This window comes from Somniosus microcephalus, unplaced genomic scaffold, assembly GCF_052327205.1.
Source record: "Somniosus microcephalus isolate GS21.2 unplaced genomic scaffold, FLI_Smic_1.0 unresolved_chr2, whole genome shotgun sequence".
Lineage (NCBI taxonomy): Eukaryota > Metazoa > Chordata > Chondrichthyes > Squaliformes > Somniosidae > Somniosus > Somniosus microcephalus.
Window position 1 is genome coordinate 78,447,547 of NW_028225180.1, and position 15,982 is coordinate 78,463,528.

Below are 15,982 nucleotides of genomic sequence, written 5' to 3' on the forward strand. Positions count from 1 at the left end.
ACAGGTTCACCACCCTCTGAGTGAAGACATTTCTCCTCATCTCAGTCCTAAATGTCCTACCCCATATCCTGAGACTATGACCCCTCGTTCTAGACCACCACCCCCCAGCCAGGGGAAACATCCTCCCTGCATCCAGTCTGTCTAGCCCTGTCAGAATTTTATACGTTTCAATGAGATCCCCTCTCATTCTTCTAAACTCCAGTGAATACAGGCCTAGTCGACCCAATCTCTCCTCATACGACAGTCCTGCCATCCCAGGAATCAGTCTGGTGAACCTTCGCTGCAAGTATATCCTTTCTTAGGTAAGTAGACCAAAACTGCACACACTACTCCAGGTGTGGTCTCACCAAGGCCCTGTATAACTGTAGTAAGACATCCTTGCTCCTGTGCTCAAATCCTCTTGCAATGAAGGCCAACATACCATTTGCCTTCCTAACTGCTTGCTGCACCTGCATGTTTGCTTTCAGTGACTGGTGTACAAGGACACCCAGGTCCCTCTGTACATCAACATTTCCCAATCTATCACTCTTTAAATAATACTCTGCCTTTCTGTTTTTCCTACTGAAGTGGATAACTTCACATTTATCCACGTTATAATGCATCTGCCATGTATTTGCCCACTCGCTCAACTTGTCTAAATCGCCTTGAAACCTCTCTGCATCCGGGTTTAGGTATGCGCACCTCATAGGGGCAACAAAATACGGCCCCGTGTTTCCCCAGGCGGCAGGTTCCTGGCTGTGCTCTTTGCCGGCTGTCTAGCCTTTCATACCAGCACCGGAAAGTTGCGGAGACTAGTGTAGCTGTACCCCAACACAATCTCAATCTTCAGGAGCAGAGAGAGATTAAAACAAATTCTCTGCCCCAGGCACAAAGAATGATTGAATAATTTGTATTTGTGTTCTGTTGCTTATGTAGGCTGGTTTCTGAGATTTCTAATGCTGCAGTCTCTATAGTCGATAACTAGGCTAGACTGACGGCTTCTCCTCTTGCAGGTCGGCTGACATGTGGCGTCTGGGCTGCTTAATCTGGGAGGTTTTCAATGGACCGCTGCACAAATCCTCCTCCCTCCGATCCCTTGGAAAGGTCTGTACTTGTCCTCTTAATACACGCACGTACAAAACTGGACTTTATATACTCGTGAATTATGGAATTATTTACAGCTTGGCTCAGTGGATAGCACTCTCGCCTCTGTCAGAAGATGGTGGGGTTTTTCTTTTTTAATTCGTTCATGGGATGTGGGCGTCGCTGGCAAGGCCCAGCATTTATTGCCCATCCCTAGTTGCCCCTTGAGAAGGTGGTGGTGAGCCGCCTTCTTGAACCGCTGCAGTCCGTGTGGTGAAGGTACTCCCACAGTGCTGTTGGGGAGGGAGTTCCAGGATTTTGACCCAGCGACGATGAAGGAACGGTCAATATATTTCCAAGTTGGGATGGTGTGTGTGACTTGGAGGGGAACTTGGAGGTGGTGGTGTTCCCATGCGCCTGCTGCCCTTGTCCTTCTAGGTGGTAGAGGTGGCGGGTTTGGGAGGTGTTGTCGAAATCCCACTCCGGACACTTGAGCCCGTAATCTAAGCTGACGCCAGTGCAGCACTAAGCAGGGGGATTCTCCCGGTGCCCTGGCCCAATATTTGTCCCTCAACCAACACCTAACGCAGATTTAACAACAGGAAACGCTGGAAGCACTCAGCAGGCCAGGCAGCATCCGTAGAGAGAGAAACATAGAGTTAACGTTTCAGGTCTGGGACCCTTCACCAGAACTGGGAAAGGCGAGAGATGTAACATATTAAGCAGGTGCAGAGGCAGGGAAAGGGGGAGGGGAGGGGAGGAAGGAATTGAAGAAAGATTCTGTGCTAGGGTCGGAGGCAGGAGAGATTAAATGTTGAAAGTGGGGATGGCAGAATCATAAACAGCCTGAAAAATGGGGGCAGGGGTTATGGTCTGAAATTGTTGAACTCAATGTTGAGTCCAGAAAGCTGTAAAGTGCCTAATCGAAAGATGAGGTGCTGTTCCTCGAGCTTACGTTGAGCTTCATTGGAACAGTGTAAGAGACCTAACACAGATTAATTGGGCATTTAGTTATCCCTTTGCTGTTGGTGAGATCTAGCCTTGGGCAAATCAGTTGCCTGCGTACATCAGTGACTGAGAGTGTGAGAGGCACCGTACAAATGCATGGTTGTTGTATTTCAGAGTATCGCACAAGGATCACATCAGCGAGCGTTGAAGAGTATTGGTTGAGTATGATTTTCCCTGTAGTGTAGGTGTACCAGTGTGCTAAATTAGCTTTAAGGTAAGCCAGTATATCTGCAGAGCAAAGTCACTGAATCCTAAGCTGTTGCAATCATAGAATCGTAGCGGTTTACGACACAGGAGGAGGACATTTGGCCCATCACGTCCGTGCCGGCCGACAAAGAGCTCTCCAGCCTAATCCCACTTTCCAGCTCTTGGTCCGTAGCCCTGTAGGTTACGGCACTTCAAGTGCATATCCAAGTGCTTTTTAAATGTGATGAGGGTTTCTGCCTCTCCCACCCTTTCAGGCAGTGAGTTCCAGACCCCCACCACCCTCTGGGTGAAAAAAGTTCTCCTCAACTCTCCTCTAATCCTTCTAACAATTACTTTAAATCTCTGCCCCCTGGTTATTGACCTCTCTGCTGAGGGAAATAGGTCCTTCCTATCCACTCTATCTAGGCCCCTCATAATTTTATACACCTCAATTAAATCTCCCCTCGGCCTCCTCTGTTCCAAAGAAAACAACCCCAGCCTGTCCAATCTTTCCTCATAGCTAAAATTCTCCAGTCCTGGCAACATCCTCGTAAATCTCCTCTGTACCCTCTCCAGTGCGATCACACCCTTCCTGTAATGTGGTGACCAGAACTGGACGCAGTTAGTGCCAGGCCCCATCACGTTGGTAATCGGCATGGTTTCGGTAAGAGAGTTGAAAAGAAGGCCCGAGTCCGGTGCCCAGTCTGTCCTTGGTTAGCTGATCTCGGCAGCCCTGGGCCAACAAAGGAGGGAAAACCCACCCAGGGTTCCTGCTCCCGATCGCTGTTCACTAACTCGCTGGAATGCACATGCGTGCCGACCTTGGTCGAGGGTGCGGCTGGGCCCTGCTGTGCCGCCCCCACAGTCGAGTAGCCTGCCAGCACCCGCCAACGGCGAAGGGCCACTGGAGGACCCGCGCAGGCCGCTCACCGGCTTCTATATGGGAGGGACCACGCACCAAAACTAAAATAAGAGGGTGCATTGGCTGTCCGGTGATCTTCAAACTGAACCGCAGCGCGAATCAGCGCTGGAGCTGGTGCCGAAATTTGCCGCGAGCTTTAAATAAAGGAGCTGGAGTTGAATTATGTTTCCTTTACTTACGAGCGCTGGGCGTTGGCTACTTTTAAAGTTATTTTTCCTTCTCCTCGTTTCTTTCTTTCAGATCCCGAAGTCTCTTGTTCCCCATTACTGTGAGCTGGTCGGCGCTAATCCCAAAATCAGGCCAAATCCGGCCAAATTTCTGCAGAGTTGCCGGGGGCCTAATGGTTTCATGAGCAACAGGTTTATCGAAACCAACCTCTTCCTGGAGGAGATTCAGGTCAGTCCGGGCGGGAGGCGTGTGTCTGTTACAAGCGGGTCCTCGGTTCACCAGGAGCATGGTCCCGGTGAGATTGTGTTGCTCCAGCACACGGTATTCGCGACCTGCGGCTCCTCTCCTCCTTCCCAGTCCCCAGGAGGCACTGCCGCTTGGTCCTTGATGCAGTTCCCGCTGCTGGTCCCAGCTCCTCCGTGATGTGCTGGGAATGGGAACTCCTCATATATAGATAGAGGGATTTTAGACTGGTTACGTGATTGGGCACGAAAGTGGCAGATGGCGTATAACGTGGGGAAATGTGAAATTATCCGTTTTCCCCACAAATTCGGGGGAAATATATGGGGCAAGAATGATTACAGTGAGCGGGGGGGAGGAAGAAATTGAATTTTTAATTCCTAACATTTATGAAAAGCTAAAAACTGCATTTCCCGCACCCACAGATCCAACTATGTGCGTGTGCAGAGTTAATACTGAAGGAAAAAGGAGACTGATTTCATAGATATATTAATCAGGCTGATGGCACTCCCGCCTCCTGAGCCAGAAGGTTGTGGGTTCGAGTCCCACTCCAGAGACTTGAGCACAACAATCCAGGCTGACACTCCCAGTGCAGTACTGAGGGAGCGCCGCACTGTCAGAGGGGCAGTACTGAGGGAGCGCCGCACTGTCAGAGGGGCAGTACTGAGGGAGCGCCGCACTGTCGGAGGGGCAGTGCTGAGGGAGCGCCGCACTGTCGGAGGGGCAGTACTGAGGGAGCGCCGCACTGTCCGAGGGGCAGTACTGAGGGAGCGCCGCACTGTCCGAGGGGCAGTACTGAGGGAGCGCCGCACTGTCGGAGGGGCAGTACTGAGGGAGCGCCGCACTGTCGGAGGGGCAGTACTGAGGGAGCGCCGCACTGTCGGAGGTGCCGTCTTTCGGATGAGACGTTAAAGCGAGGCCCCATCTGTCCCCCCGTCTGGTCCCGTGGCCCAACTTCATAGAAGTACAGGAGAGTTCTCCCTGGTGTCAACACATATCCCTCAACCAACATCACTAAAACAGATGATCTGGTCATTATCACATTGCTGTTTGTGGGAGCTTGCTGTGCGCAAATTGGCTGCCACGTTTCCTATATTACAACAGTGACCACAGTTCAATAAGTCCTTCATTGGCTGTAAAGTGCTTTGGGACGTCCTGAGGTTGTGAAAGGGGCTGGAGAAACGCAAGTCCTGTGTCTGTCGGTGTAACTCTGCCGGCTCAGGTTGGTGGGCTGTGGTTGTGCTCTGAATTTGACAAGCTCCATCTCTCCCTCCCTCTCTCTCACGTCTGCAGATTAAGGAGCCGGTCGAACGGCAGAATTTTATCTCGGAGCTGAGTTCGCAGCTAGACGACTTCCCGGAAGATTTTTGCAAGCACAAGATCCTCCCGCAGCTGCTGACAGCGTTTGAGTTTGGCAGCGCCGGAGCCGTCATCCTCACTCCACTCTTCAAGGTAAGTCCAGATGTCTGTGCTGCTCTTCATAGCAGTCTGTGAATTCTTGTGTTGGGGGGGTGGGGGAGTACGAGTACTGTAGCACGAGTCAGTGCCTTTAGTGCGGGGAACACGTACCGTAACACTTCATTGGGTGTGGCGTACAGAATTGGAAGAGCTGATTTTTAAGGGGCAAAACGCATTTATGTTTCAGTGTTGCCTCCGCAGGTGGGGAAATTCCTCAGTGCGGAAGAATATCAGCAGAAAATCATCCCTGTTGTGGTCAAAATGTTTTCGTCAACGGACAGAGCCATGAGGATCCGTCTGCTGCAGCAGGTCTGTGACGATGGTTTTGGAACATTGTGCGACAACCCCTCGATTTTAAAATTCCCATCCTCGTGTTCAAAATCCCTCCTCGACCACTCCCTATCTCTAACCTCCTCCAGCCCCACAACCCTCCGAGATCTCTGCGCTCCTCCAATTCTGGCCTCTTGCGCATCCCTTATTTTAATCGCTTCACCATTGGCGGCCGTGCCTTCAGCCGCCGGGGGCCTAAGCTCTGGAATTCCCTCCCTAAACCTCTCCGCCTCTCCCGTTTTAAGACGCTCCTTAAAACCGACCTCTTTGGCCAAGCTTTTGGTCGCCTGCCCTGATATCTCCTTGTGCTGCTCGGTGTCCAATGTTTGTTTGCTAATGCTCCTGTGAAGCGCCTTGGGACACATTTTGCTGCGTTAAAGGTGAAGGTAGGCCTCTCAGTGCAAGGTGATGGTGCTGTGGCTGACGAAATGCACAAGCAAAGCAAATGTTTCAGCCAGTGTTAGAATTAAGAGCGACCAGGCATGCTTAGAGCACCGTGTCGTTGCTCGTAGTAAGAACATAAGAAGCAGGAGTCGGCCAGTCGGCCCCTCGAGCCGGCTCCGCCATTCAATAAGATCACGGCTGATCCAATCTTGGCCTCAACACCGCTTTCCCGCTCTCTCCCCATAACCCTCGACTCCCCTTGTAGTTCAATGCCTGTCAATCTCTGCCTTGAATATATTCAGTGACCCAGCCTCCACAGCCCTCTGGGGTAGAGAATTCCAAAGATTCACGACCCTGAGAGAAGAAATTTCTCCTCATCTCCGTCTTAAATGGGCGACCCCTTATTCTGAGACTGTGTCCCCTAGTTCTAGATTCCCCCACGAGGGGAAACATCCTCTCTGCATCCACCCTGTCGGGAATCCCCCTCAGAATCTGATATGTTTCAATAAGATCATCTCTCATTCTTCTAAACTCCAATGAGTATAGACCCAACATGCTCAACCTTTCGTCATACGTCAACCCCTTCATCCCAGGAATCAACCCGGTGAACCTTCTCTGCACTGCCTCCAATGCAAGGATATCCTTCCTTAAATATGGAGACCAAAACTGTACGCAGTACTCCAGGTGCGGTCTCACCAGCGCCCCGTAAAGTTGCATCAAAACTTCCCTACTTTTATACTCCATACCCCTTGCAATAAAGGCCAACATTCCATTAGCCTTCCTAATTACTTGCTGTACCTGCTTGCTAACTTTTTGTGTTTCATGTAAGTCGCAGTGTATTACCCTGCTGCATAAGTGGAGCTGTTTGTCAGCGGGCCTGCCCCTTTAAGATGAAAAATATCGAAGTGCTGTAAATCGGCACAACTTCAGGTCAATTGAAGTGCTTGTTCCCTGTGCTTTGATAGCTGCTTGAAAATGCATTGCTTCCCCCCCCCCCCCCCCCCCCCCACCCCAGTGCCTGAAGGAACCAGCAGGCAATGACTGGCTTTCTGGCTGTGCTTTAGTGTAACGCGCATCACGTCATCCTGCTACGGTGGAGGGGTGTCAATTTAAGGCCGTAAAGTTATGAAGTAAACCCAGCTGAAACTCATCGGTGTTTAATTGTAGTGAGGTCGGGGAACTTTGCATTATTAAAATGTGTTCATCTGGCTGCACCTCCCTGACCTCCCATTCTGTTTCTTTACCCCCATCTCTCGCCCTGCCTCTCTCCCGATCACTTCATTTATATAGCATTTTATAAAGCCTCTTAAAGTGTCAGCCGTGGCTCAGTGGGCCGCACTTTCTCTCTCTCGCTCTCGCTCCTGAGTCAGAAGGTCGTGGGTTCAAGTCCCACTGCAGAGATCTGAGCACAAAAATCTAGGCTGACACTCCAGGGCGGTACTGAGGGAGCGCCGCACTGTCGGAGGGGCATTGCTGAGGGAGCGCCGCACTGTCGGAGGGGCAGTACTGAGGGAGCGCCGTACTGTCGGAGGGTCAATACTGAGGGGGCACCGCACTGTCGGAGGGTCAGTACTGAGGGAGCGCCGTACTGTCGGAGGGGCAGTACTGAGGGAGTGCCGCACTGTCGGAGGGTCAGTACTGAGGGAGCGCTGTACTGAGGGAGCACCGCACTGTCGGAGGTGCCGTCTTTTGGACGAGATGTTAAACCCTGTCTGCTCTCTCAGGTGGATGTATAAGATCCCACGGCCACTATTGGAAGAAGAGCAGGGGAGTTCTCCCCGGTGTCCTGGGCCCAATATTTATCCCTCAACCAACATCACTAAAAAACAGATGATCTGGTCATTATCACATTGCTGTCTGTGGGAGCTTGCTGTGCGCAAATTGGCTGCCACGTTTCCTACATTACAACAGTGACCACACTTCAAAAGCTGTAAAGCGCTTTGGGACGTCCTGAGGTGAAAGGCGCTGGAGAAATGCAGGTCTTTTAAGCTTCTCAAAGCAATTCTGTAGACACAAATGAAAAAATTTCATTTCTACAGCGCCTTTCAGATCCTCAGGACGTCCCAAAGTGCTCAACAGCCAATGAATTACGTTGGAAGTGCAGTCATTGAGGTCATGCAAGAAAATGCAGCTGCCAATTTGCGCACAGCAAGGGATCTTTTACATCCACCTGAGCAGGAACCTCGGTTTAGGAGCAGGAGTCGGCCATTCAGCCCCTCGAGCCTGCTCCGCCATTCAATCAGATCACAGCTGATCTGTACCTCGACTCCATCTACCTGCTTTGGTTCCGTGACCCTTAATACCCTCACCCAACAAAGATCTACCCATCTCAGTTTTGACATTTTCAATTGACCCCCAACCTCCACAGCTTTTTGGGGGAGAGAGTTCCAGATTTCCACCACCCTTTGTGTGAAGAAGTGCTTCCTGACATCACCCCTGAACGGCCTGGCTCTAATTTTAAGGTTACGGCCCCCGTGTTCTGGACTCCCCCCACCAGAGGAAATAGTTTCTCTCCATATCTACCCTATCAAATCCTTCAACCATCTTAAACACCTCAACTAGATCACCCCTCAATCTTCTAAACTCGAGGGATTGCAAGCCTAGTCAAAGCAACGTGTCCTCATAATGTAACCCTTGTAGCCCCAGGTATCATCTGAAGAACAGCACCTCCGGCCATGCAGCACTCCCTCAGTGCTGCACCGGAGCGACCGCCTAGATCAGGGGCTCGAGTCCTAGAGTGCGGCTCGAGCCCACGGCCTTCTATCCCGAGCCTGAGCGTGGCGTGCAGTTAATTAGTTGGAAGACTGTTGATGTACAGGGAAAGGCGGCAGCCATTTTTGCGCCGCGCAAGATCCCGCGAGCAGCAAATTACCTGTGCCGTGCGATGCCGTTTCAGATGGAGCAGTTTATCCAGTACCTGAACGAGGCGACGGTGAACGCGCAGATTTTCCCCCACATCGTGCACGGCTTCATGGACACCAATCCCGCCATCAGAGAGCAGACGGTGAAGGTTCGTGCTGTTGGATTTCACATACTTGCTCACACGGCAAGGGCAGGGCTTTCTTTGGAGGGAGGTGTGGGGGGGTGGTGGGGATTGATGACGTGCCTGGCGTTGGAAGCTCTGAATCCCGACAACCCTCTGTGGCAGAGAGACCGTGAGACAGGCAGGGCCACCGCACTGTGGGACCCTGCTGTTGATTAACAAGCTAGCCTTGGGGGGACGAGGAGGGTAGACCTGTCACCGAGGGCTGGCAGATAACTCTGCCAGTGCGTTAGTCACTAGCCGGGCGTGGGCCATTGTGGATGGGCCCATTGGGGCGTGGGCCGGTGGGGAGGCGGGCGTGGGCCCGCTGTTGGGGAGGCGGGCGTGGGCCATTCCATTTCTGATTAGTTGTGCAGGGCGCTGTATAAATGCAAGTCTTTCTAACGTTTCATCCGAAGGGTGGTATCTCTGGCAGTGCTCCCTCAGTGCTGCCCTCGCTGCGTCCCCCTGAGATTACAGAGCTCGAGTCCTGGTGCGGGGGCTCAAACCCCGCCCGCCACCTGTTTTTTTTTTGCTGAGTTCTCTCTGCTTATTCTCGGTTCTAGTCGATGCTGCTGCTCGCCCCGAAGCTCAACGATAACAACCTGAACGTGGAGCTGATGAAACACTTTGCCCGGCTGCAGGCCAAGGACGATCAAGGCCCCATTCGCTGCAACACCACCGTCTGCTTGGGGAAGATCTCTTCCTATCTCAACGCCAATGTAAGTACCGGCGATCTACGTTCCCTTGCTCCTCTGCTGGGGTGCGTTCCTCCGCCCAAGAGGCATCTTTCTGGTGCCTAGGCAGTGAGTGTTGGTGGGGCCTTTGGCCATGGGGGGGGGAAGTCACAATGCCAACCCTGACCCTCTCCCAAAGGCCAGGCAAGCACGCTGTCCACCGGGGGCTCACAGGGCAGCTGTCAGGAGCAGGAGTCCCTTCCCCAGTGCGGCCTGACTGAAATGAACTACCTCGAAACCTGTGGTTCAGCACTACACAGGGACGGGGCATTTACCCACTGAGGCACCGGGTGTGCTCACGCATCAGATTCCCGACCTTCTGGAGCCAGCCATACTGTGAGCTGCCACGCTAACTCCTGTATTCCGTACCTCTGTGTTGCTTGAATGACCGATTTGTTCTATTCAAAAATGTTTTCTGCAACTACAGCACTGTTTGGATAGCTGACATTATCAAAAAATTAGGACAGGGTCCCCAGGAGAGTGTCAGTATTTGTAGGGGTTCCCCGGGAGTGTGTGAATATTTGTAGGGGTTCACCGGGAGTGTGTGAATATTTGTAGGGGTTCCCAGGAGTGTGTCAATATTGGTAGGGGGTCCCAGGAGTGTGTGAATATTTGTAGGGGTTCCCAGGAGTGTGTCAATATTGGTAGGGGGTCCCCGGGAGTGTGTGAATATTTGTAGGGGGTCCCCGGGAGTGTGTCAATATTGGTAGGGGGTCCCCGGGAGTGTGTCAATATTGGTAGGGGGTCCCCGGGAGTGTGTGAATATTTGTAGGGGGTCCCCGGGAGTGTGTCAATATTGGTAGGGGGTCCCCGGGAGTGTGTCAATATTGGTAGGGGGTCCCCGGGAGTGTGTGAATATTTGAAGGGGTTCCCCGGGAGTGTGTGAATATTTGTAGCGGGTCCCCGGGAGTGTGTGAATATTTGTAGGGGTCCCCGGGAGTGTGTGAATATTGGTAGGGGGTCCCCGGGAGTGTGTGAATATTTGTAGGGGTCCCCGGGAGTGTGTGAATATTGGTAGGGGGTCCCCGGGAGTGTGTGAATATTTGTAGGGGGTCCCCGGGAGTGTGAATATTTGTAGGGGGTCCCCGGGAGTGTGTGAATATTTGTAGGGGTTCCCCGGGAGTGTGTGAATATTTGAAGGGGTTCCCCGGGAGTGTGTGAATATTTGTAGGGGGTCCCCGGGAGTGTGAATATTTGTAGGGGGTCCCCGGGAGTGTGAATATTTGAAGGGGTTCCCCGGGAGTGTGTGAATATTTGTAGGGGGTCCCCGGGAGTGTGTGAATATTTGTAGGGGTTCCCCGGGAGTGTGTCAATATTTGAAGGGGTTCCCCGGGAGTGTGTGAATATTTGTAGGGGGTCCCCGGGAGTGTGTGAATATTTGTAGGTGTTCCCCGGGAGTGTGTGAATATTTGTAGGGGTTCCCCGGGAGTGTGTCAATATTTGAAGGGGTTCCCCGGGAGTGTGTGAATATTTGTAGGGGTTCCCCGGGAGTGTGTGAATATTTGTAGGGGGTCCCCGGGAGTGTGTGAATATTTGTAGGGGGTCCCCGGGAGTGTGTGAATATTTGTAGGGGTTCCCCGGGAGTGTGTGAATATTTGTAGGGGTTCCCCGGGAGTGTGTGACTATTTGTAGGGGTTCCCCGGGAGTGTGTGAATATTTGTAGGGGGTCCCCGGGAGTGTGTGAATATATTTGAAGGGGGTCCCCGGGAGTGTGTGAATATTTGTAGGGGGTCACCGGGAGTGTGTGAATATTTGTAGGGGGTCACCGGGAGTGTGAATATATTTGAAGGGGTTCCCCGGGAGTGTGTGAATATTTGTAGGGGTTCCCCGGGAGTGTGTGAATATTTGTAGGGGTTCCCCGGGAGTGTGTGAATATTTGTAGGGGGTCCCCGGGAGTGTGTGAATATTTGTAGGGGGTCACCGGGAGTGTGAATATATTTGAAGGGGTTCCCCAGGAGTGTGTGAATATTTGTAGGGGTCCCCGGGAGTGTGTGAATATTTGTAGGGGTCCCCGGGAGTGTGTGAATATTTGTAGGGGTTCCCCGGGAGTGTGAATATTTGTAGGGGTTCCCCGGGAGTGTGTGAATATTTGTAGGGGGTCCCCGGGAGTGTGTGAATATTTGTAGGGGTTCCCCGGGAGTGTGTGAATATTTGTAGGGGTTCCCCGGGAGTGTGTGAATATTTGTAGGGGTTCCCCGGGAGTGTGTGAATATTTGTAGGGGGTCCCCGGGAGTGTGTGAATATTTGTAGGGGGTCACCGGGAGTGTGAATATATTTGAAGGGGTTCCCGGGAGTGTGTGAATATTTGTAGGGGGTCACCGGGAGTGTGTGAATATTTGTAGGGGGTCCCCGGGAGTGTGTGAATATTTGTAGGGGTTCCCCGGGAGTGTGTGAATATTTGTAGGGGTTCCCCGGGAGTGTGTGAATATTTGTAGGGGGTCACCGGGAGTGTGAATATATTTGAAGGGGTTCCCCGGGAGTGTGTGAATATTTGTAGGGGTTCCCCGGGAGTGTGTGAATATTTGTAGGGGGTCCCCGGGAGTGTGTGAATATTTGTAGGGGGTCACCGGGAGTGTGAATATATTTGAAGGGGTTCCCCAGGAGTGTGTGAATATTTGTAGGGGTCCCCGGGAGTGTGTGAATATTTGTAGGGGTTCCCCGGGAGTGTGTGAATATTTGAAGGGGTTCCCCGGGAGTGTGTGAATATTTGTAGGGGTTCCCCGGGAGTGTGTGAATATTTGTAGGGGTTCCCCGGGAGTGTGTGAATATTTGAAGGGGTTCCCCGGGAGTGTGTGAATATTTGTAGGGGTTCCCCGGGAGTGTGTGAATATTTGTAGGGGTTCCCCGGGAGTGTGTCAATATTTGAAGGGGTTCCCCGGGAGTGTGTGAATATTTGTAGGGGGTCCCCGGGAGTGTGTGAATATTTGTAGGGGGTCCCCGGGAGTGTGTGAATATATTTGAAGGGGGTCCCCGGGAGTGTGTGAATATTTGTAGGGGTTCCCCGGGAGTGTGTGAATATTTGTAGGGGGTCCCCGGGAGTGTGTGAATATTTGTAGGGGGTCACCGGGAGTGTGAATATATTTGAAGGGGTTCCCGGGAGTGTGTGAATATTTGTAGGGGTTCCCCGGGAGTGTGTGAATATTTGTAGGGGTTCCCCGGGAGTGTGTCAATATTTGAAGGGGTTCCCCGGGAGTGTGTGAATATTTGTAGGGGGTCCCCGGGAGTGTGTGAATATTTGTAGGGGGTCCCCGGGAGTGTGTGAATATTTGTAGGGGGTCCCCGGGAGTGTGTGAATATTTGAAGGGGTTCCCCGGGAGTGTGTGAATATTTGTAGGGGGTCACCGGGAGTGTGAATATATTTGAAGGGGTTCCCCGGGAGTGTGTGAATATTTGTAGGGGGTCACCGGGAGTGTGTGAATATTTGAAGGGGTTCCCCGGGAGTGTGTGAATATTTGTAGGGGTTCCCCGGGAGTGTGTGAATATTTGTAGGGGTTCCCCGGGAGTGTGTGAATATTTGAAGGGGTTCCCCGGGAGTGTGTGAATATTTGTAGGGGGTCACCGGGAGTGTGTGAATATTTGTAGGGGGTCACCGGGAGTGTGTGAATATTTGTAGGGGGTCACCGGGAGTGTGTGAATATTTGTAGGGGGTCCCCGGGAGTGTGTGAATATTTGAAGGGGTTCCCCGGGAGTGTGTGAATATTTGTAGGGGGTCACCGGGAGTGTGAATATATTTGAAGGGGTTCCCCGGGAGTGTGTGAATATTTGTAGGGGGTCACCGGGAGTGTGTGAATATTTGAAGGGGTTCCCCGGGAGTGTGTGAATATTTGTAGGGGGTCACCGGGAGTGTGTGAATATTTGTAGGGGGTCCCCGCGAGTGTGTGAATATTTGTAGGGGGTCACCGGGAGTGTGTGAATATTTGTAGGGGGTCACCGGGAGTGTGTGAATATTTGTAGGGGGTCACCGGGAGTGTGTGAATATTTGAAGGGGTTCCCCGGGAGTGTGTGAATATTTGTAGGGGTTCCCCGGGAGTGTGTCAATATTTGAAGGAGTTCCCCGGGAGTGTGTGAATATTTGTTCCCCATTCAGAAACACCCACAAACCACTGTAGCATGGTATAACGTTGCTCTGTTCTGTCACAGATTAGGATTTCAGTTGTTTTCTTTTGCAGACACGGCAGAGAGTTCTCCTCTCCGCCTTCTCCCGAGCAACAAAGGATCCATTTGCTCCCTCCAGGGCTGCTGGCGTCCTGGGATTTGCTGCCACCCACAATTGCTATTCAGTCCGTGACTGTGCTTACAAAATCCTTCTAGTGCTGAGTCCGTTGGCAGTGGATCCTGACAAGAATGTGCGAGATCAGGTAAGCAGCCTCTTAAGGGGAGAGATTGAGTAGACTGAGCTTGTATTCTCTGGAGTTTAGAAGAATGAGAGGTGGTCTGATTGAAACATATAAGATTCTGAAGGGGATTGACAGGGTAGATGCTGAGAGGATGTTTCCCCCATGGCTGGAGAGTCTAGAACCAGGGGTCACAGTCTCGGGATAAGGTGTCGGCCATGAGGAGGAATTTCTTCACTCAGAGGGTGGTGAATCTTTGGAATTCTCTACCCCAGAGGGCTGTGGATGCTCAGTCGTTGAGTATATTCAAGGCTGAGATCAATAGATTTTTGGAATCAAGGAATAGTGCAGGAAAGTGGAGTTGAGGTCGAAGATCTGCCATGATATTATTGAATGGCGGAACAGGCTCGAAGGGCCGTCTGGCCCACTCCTGCTCCTATTTCTTGCGTCCCTAATACGAGAACTGGAATTTTACCCCGGACAAAAGGTCCGGGCAGATCTTATTGAGATGTCAAGGCAGGAGTGTCCCAGCTATGGCCCAAGGGCCACATGAAGCCCGGGCAACTGGGTCCAGTTTACCCTCGTCTTTCTCGCTCGCTGGTGTCTCCTGTCTGAGTTCTGTGGGCCTGGAGGTTTGGAAAGGGCTGATCTTGGCACTGTTGCTGGATAAAGTCAGACACTGAAGATCTATTCATATCAGTAACTGGAGATATCCGAGAGTTCGGATTGTACAATCTTACAGCAGCGAACCGTGCCTGTGCTGAATCCGAACTTTCTACACGGGTACGCGCCGTTCGATGGAGCCACAAAGACACAAGCCTGGACACCCAGTCTGAAGGGTATATAGCCTACTGCCGACCGAAGTTGCCCAATAATTTGATGTAAGCAAAGTAAATAACACAGAAAACCTTGTGACGTTAAAATGGAACTGTCGGATCATTTGAGTCGCGCGACGTGGAATTAAGAGCAGTATGCAATACTCTGCACCTGGAGTACTGCGTACAGTTGTGGTCTCCATATTTAAGGAAGGATATACTTGCCTTGGAGGCAGTGCAGAGAAGGTTCACGAGGTTGATTCCTGGGATGAAGGGGTTGACGTATGACGAAAGGTTGAGCAGGTTGGGCCTATACTCATATAGTTTAGAAGAATGAGAGGTGATCTTATTGAAACATATAAGATTCTGATGCTGAGAGGGTGTTTCCCCTGGTGGGGGAATCTAGAACGAGGGGGCATAGTCTCAGGATAAGGGGTCGCCCATTTAAAATGGAGATGAGGAGGAATTTCTTCCCTCAGAGGGTCATGAATCTTTGGAATTCTCTACCCCAGAGAGCTGTAGAGGCTGGGTCATTGACTATATTCACGGTGGAGATTGACAGACATTTGAACTACGAGGGAGTCACGGGGTATGGGGAGAGAGCGGGAAAGTGGAGTTGAGGCCAAGATTGGATCAGCCATGATCTTATTGAATGGCGGAGCAGGCTCGAGGGGCCGAATGGACGACTCCTGCTCTTGTTTCTGATGTTCTTATGAGGAGCGGTGATTAATATTGAGAGATGTTCTCTTTGACGTAATCAAACTCCACACACGAACTCCACAGCAGGGAGGCAGACACCCAGAAGGGGGAAAGCGAGCACACGGTGTCAACTTTACACCGAGGGGAAGTTTGTGTACGGCGACAGTTATACAGGAAACTTTGTGCTATCCGGCACCGACGGGACCGAGCTGCTGCCGTTCCCTCAAAACTGCCGGACAAACCAGTGTTAATGTTGAAAGATACGGAGATTCTTGTCTCCGTATCTGACAACAAACACTGTTGCTTAGCAACAGCTTCTAAACAGTCGGGTGCAGCTGCAAGCGTCTGTAGCTGAAGCTGTTGCTATAGCTACAGACCTTGCAGTGCTTGACTGGGGGGGAAAAAAAGCAAAGAAAACAAACGAAAAGAATAAAAAACGGCTCCTGATTTTTGCCGGTGGCTCCAGCTTGCCGGATGGTTCGCCTCCGGATAACTCAAAGTTTCCTGTAGTCAGCAAGTTGAAGAGGGAGCTGGATAGAGAAAGTGTCCGAGGGGGCGTGTGAGTGTGGTGGGTGCCGTGAGTGTGGTGGGTGCCGTGGTACTTTGCAAGTGCTGGC

At 51.7% G+C, this 15,982-nt stretch overlaps 1 protein-coding gene across 2 annotated transcripts in view; it reads left to right on the top strand.

The window, feature by feature from the left end:
• The window catches only part of scyl1 (SCY1-like, kinase-like 1), a 51,553-nt gene that overhangs the window by 16,920 nt on the left and 18,651 nt on the right, over nt 1–15,982 (top strand). Inside the window, exons 5-11 of one of the 2 annotated variants that reach the window (XM_085976099.1) lie at nt 993–1,083; nt 3,419–3,574; nt 4,880–5,038; nt 5,246–5,353; nt 8,655–8,768; nt 9,347–9,502; nt 13,687–13,875. In XM_085976099.1, coding sequence (XP_085832225.1) covers nt 993–1,083; nt 3,419–3,574; nt 4,880–5,038; nt 5,246–5,353; nt 8,655–8,768; nt 9,347–9,502; nt 13,687–13,875 — 973 coding nt within the window. The remainder of the gene's footprint in view (nt 1–992; nt 1,084–3,418; nt 3,575–4,879; nt 5,039–5,245; nt 5,354–8,654; nt 8,769–9,346; nt 9,503–13,686; nt 13,876–15,982) is intronic. The other variant, XM_085976101.1, reaches the window with a different exon arrangement.